Source organism: Fulmarus glacialis, unplaced genomic scaffold, assembly GCF_000690835.1.
Source record: "Fulmarus glacialis isolate BGI_N327 unplaced genomic scaffold, ASM69083v1 scaffold29723, whole genome shotgun sequence".
Lineage (NCBI taxonomy): Eukaryota > Metazoa > Chordata > Aves > Procellariiformes > Procellariidae > Fulmarus > Fulmarus glacialis.
In genome coordinates this window covers 1,131-5,372 of record NW_009202778.1, presented here as the reverse complement: position 1 = coordinate 5,372, position 4,242 = coordinate 1,131, and the positions used below count along the sequence as shown (strand labels likewise).

The 4,242-nt window shown below is 61.0% G+C and overlaps 1 protein-coding gene across 1 annotated transcript; it reads left to right on the top strand.

Annotated features, from left to right (window-relative positions):
- Window positions 1-534: 534 nt before the first annotated feature.
- TMEM194A (transmembrane protein 194A) lies at window positions 535-3,415 on the top strand (the record flags this gene model as incomplete). The annotated part of the gene is made up of 8 exons (XM_009574424.1): window positions 535-656; window positions 750-960; window positions 1,292-1,364; window positions 1,534-1,627; window positions 1,835-1,949; window positions 2,202-2,427; window positions 2,776-2,949; window positions 3,229-3,415. Coding segments are annotated over 8 exons (1,202 nt in total), but the record flags the coding sequence as incomplete, so codon positions are not given.
- Window positions 3,416-4,242: the final 827 nt, after the last annotated feature.

Below are 4,242 nucleotides of genomic sequence, written 5' to 3'. Positions count from 1 at the left end.
CCCCCGGGGAGCCCCAGAGCACGGCCCGCCTGCTTGCAGAGCGCTCCCCAGGCCTCCGGCCTCCTGGGTGACGGCGCGGCCCGGTGCCGTGACAGAGGGTGCTGGAGGGACTGCGCTTCGGCATCTCGCTGTCCAGATCTGCCGGTGCGGCTGGGCCCGCTGTGGGATTCCGGAGCCTCCTTCGCCTCGCTGGGGGCTGAGTTCGTGCAGGCGGCAGCTTGAATTTAGTTTTCCCTGAGATGGGGACAGCTCTAGAATGAGGAGTCAAGCTGGAAACAGGAGCAGGGGATGAGTCTGTGCCGTTTCTGACAGACCCAGGAACGGGGTTATCCCAGAAAAGAACCAGACAGCATATTCTGAGGAAAACAGAGGAAGGACTTTTATCTTTATCCACCCAGAGTATGCGAGTGTGCTTAACTGGGGGAACTCTGGGAAGGGAAAGTGGACCCGTGTGTTTTGGTGGGTGAAGCAGATGGGAACAGGGGCCCTGCATTTGCTCTGCATTGCTGAATCCCTTTGCTCTGTGTTGCACAGGGGCCAGGGAGTCGGTCATCCCGCTCCACGAGGGCCGCGTGTACCATCACTCAACTTCTCACCACTTCTGCTACACCAACACGCGCGTCCCGCAGTGGCACGACATATGGACCAGGATGCAGGTGAGAGGAGAGGGCAGGTCCTCCCGGGTCTGGCTGGGCCAAGCACCTCTGGCAGCTGTGGCCATGCCCCCGTTTGCTTCCCTCCCTGCGCAGATCCGGGTCAACAGCAGCCGCATGATCCGAGTCACCCAGGTGGACAGTGAGGAGGAGCTGGAGAAGTTCAATGTGTGGAATGTCATTTTCTCCTTCCTGAAGGAGAAGCTGAATGATACCAGCATCGATGTGGATCTCTACAGCAACAAAACCTGCCTGAAGGTCGAGCTGCTGGAGGATAGCACCATGTACTGCGTCATCCTCTTCCGACGTACGTCTTCTGCGTTGTGGGGGCTCCTGGGGTGGGAGGTGGGTCTGGCTGCGCCAGCGCTCTCGAGGGGGCAACGAGGACATGGCCAGGCAAGCTCATGGTCTGAGGGCCAGCAGGGCTGGTCCTTCCTTGGGAAGGAAAATGGGCCTGTAGAAGGAAGCGTGTCTTTGTCCATGGGATATAAAGTGGGGGAATTTGGGGCACTTGTCGGAGGTTCACCTGGGACGCTGCCTCTTCCCTGGCTTTGTGACCATGTGGCAGGCTGGAGCTTGACCCGGAGGGCACGTGCCCCCATGAGGTTCGTCTAAACCTGGACACGCTCTCTTTCCAGGCTTTGACCCTAAGCTGTTCCTGGTTTTCTTCCTGGGCCTGTTGTTGTTCTTCTGCGGGGATATGCTGAGCAGGTGCGTCGCCTTCTTTCCCTGGTGAGCTGAGGACAAGGAGGGTTGGGTGGGCAGTGCCTGGTTGGCTCTGCAGGCTGCAGGCTCTCAGGGGGTTGCTCCCAGCGGGTGTGTTTGTGCACAGGCATCTGTGAGCTGTAAAACACCTTGTGCACATGCGTGATCTCTGCAGGAGCCAACTCTTCTACTACTCAGCTGGGATTAGTTTTGGCTTGCTGGCCTCGCTGCTCATCCTCGTCTACATGATGTCCAAGGTCATGCCCAAGGTGAGTGTCAGGCTGTCCGGGGGTGAGACACCTCACAGCAGTAGCCCTTTCTACGGTTGTTCTGGTGAGAGTGCTGGAGTACGTGGCCTTGGGGTGCTGAGTTGTGGGTCTGGCTTTGCATGGGGCAAGGCTCAGCAGCTGGCTGGAGGTAGCCGTGGCTGCACGCTGCCCCACTGCCTGTCTCGAATTTCCCATCTCCTCTCCTAGAAAAGTCCTGTTTACCTCCTGCTGGTAGGAGGCTGGTCCTTTTCCCTGTACCTGCTTCAGCTGATCTTCAAGAACTTACGGGAGATCTGCAAGTCCTACTGGCAGTACCTCCTAGGTAGGTGTGAGTCCTTCAGACTTGCTGGTTCAGGAGTCTGCGTGTCTCCTACTGGAGCTGCAACGTGCTGGTGGAAAATGCTGAGGCTTCTTCCCTTCCTCATTGCTGGAGACGCTGCCCTCGTGCTCCTGAGAGAGGCGGGCTCTGGCGTCAGGTTTAACTGCAGCCCTGGCAGATGCTGCTCAGCCAGCTCCTGTCAGCCAGGCTGCGCCCGCCGGTTCATGCCTGCCCAATCCCTCTGCTCTCCCGCAGGCTACCTGCTGCTCGTGGGCTTCGTGAGCTTCGGCGTGTGCTACAAGTACGGCCCGCTGGAGAACGAGCGCAGCATCAACCTCCTCTCCTGGGCCCTGCAGCTCCTGGGCCTGTTGCTGATGTACTCGGGCATCCAGATCCATCCCATCGCCTTGGCCTTGGTGCTCATCGCCATCTGCACCAAGAACCTGGACTACCCCATGCAGTGGATCTTTGCTGCCTACAGGTGAGGGCTGCAAGCACCTTGGCTTGCTCCTGATTCCCATCCATTGCCGGGCCTGGGTGAGCTGCCAGATGGAGCCTGTGTCGCAGAACCAGGGCATTTTTGCTGGGGTTTGAGACCGGGGTGGGTATAGTGGGGGGTTGTGTCCCTTCTCCCCTGAGGTTGGTGTGGGAGAGTGGCCTGCTTCTCCTCGTGGCTGGGAGCCTCCCTCAGGAGCAAGGAGCGGAGGCTGGAGGGATGTGCTCTGTTCCTCCCACCGCCAGCTCTGACCCAGCTGCCCTGGGAGCTGGGCCTGTGCTGGGGGTCCTGCCCCAGCTGGGCGGGCAGTAACTGGTGCTGCTCCACTGGCAGGAGACTGCAGAGTGCCAGGCTCGGGCCGAGCCCCCCTCGCCTGCTGACGGAGGAGGAGTACCGGGTCCAGGGCGAGGTGGAGACACGCAAGGCCCTCGAGGAGCTTCGAAGCTACTGCAGCAGCCCGGATTTCTCTGCCTGGACTGCGGTCTCTCGCATCCAGTCTCCCAAGAGGTAATGTCCCCTGGCAGTGTGCTCGGGGTGGACGACTTGCTCTCTGTGTGCTTCTGAAAGCCTGGGGTCGCTCTGTGCTGTCACCTCTGGCTTTAGAGATAGGGAGACAGAGGCAGAAAAGGTCCGTGGTGTGTGGAAGCAGGGCATGCCATGGGGGAAGGACAGATAACACGCGGTCCCAGCACTGAAACACTTCACCCCAGCTCCTTGCGTGCCAGGGCCTCGCAGGAGGCTGCCAGGCACGCGTGCACAGCGCGCTTCTTTGTGGCTTCTTCCCAGGTTTGCTGATTTTGTGGGTGGCGCCTGTCATGTCACCCCCAACGAGGTCTCTGTCCACGAGCAGGAGTATGGCCTGGGTGGCATCTTCCTTGAGGACCAGCTCTTCGAGGAGGAGGAGGAGGAGGAGGAGAACTCCTTTGACAGGAATCACACGAGTTACTCCCACAACCACCTGGATGCTGATTGAGGTCAGCTGCCCTGGACCCACAGGGGTGAGGGGCAGAACTGCTGCTGCTTCCTCACTGCCCTGACGCCTGCGGAGCACAGAGCCTCGTTTGCCGGGGGGAGCTGGCGCGTCTGCTCCCAGCACCTCCGATCCCACCCCGAGCTGGGCTGCCGTGAACTCTGCAGCAGAGCCTGGTGGGAGGACAAGGGGGGCTGACACCCTCATCTTCCCCAGGCAGCTCCTGCCAGGCTGAGGCGTGAAAGCTTTTGTCAGCACAGCCCTGGGTGTTGGCAGGGGAGACGCAGGGAGCTCGTCCCGGCTGGGGACCACAGGGCAGGCGAGGTCTGCACTGCTGAGAAGATGTGGGGTGCTGGTCCTGTCTGAGGGTGGACTGGAGCCACCCTGACTTTTGGTATGGGTGCTTGTGAGCTCCCAGTGTGTGAATCGTAGGGGCAGGGACTTCCACCCCAGGCCTAGGCGCTGATCTGGCTCCTGCGGGCACCCTGAGCCCCATCCCTCAGCACTGCTGCTGTGGCCGGCAGTCAGGAGCCCCTCTTCCCCACCCCTCTGCCTCCCGGCTCTGCTGGGAGCACCTCTGCCTGCCGGGGTGGGGACAGAACAAAAGGTCTGTCTTGCGTGCAGGTGCCTGTGCGGGTGACGTGCACGAGGGGAACTTTGGACCTGTCCCACCGGTACCTGCGTGCTCAGCATCTGCCAGCTGCCAGGCTGCTGTGGGGAGGGAGCAGGTAGTGGGTGACCTGCTCCTCCTCCTCGTGCTGTTACCAAAGATGCCAGAGGGCTCCAGCTGGTTGGGCTGTGCCTCTGCCTTGGCTGAAATCCCGGCCGGA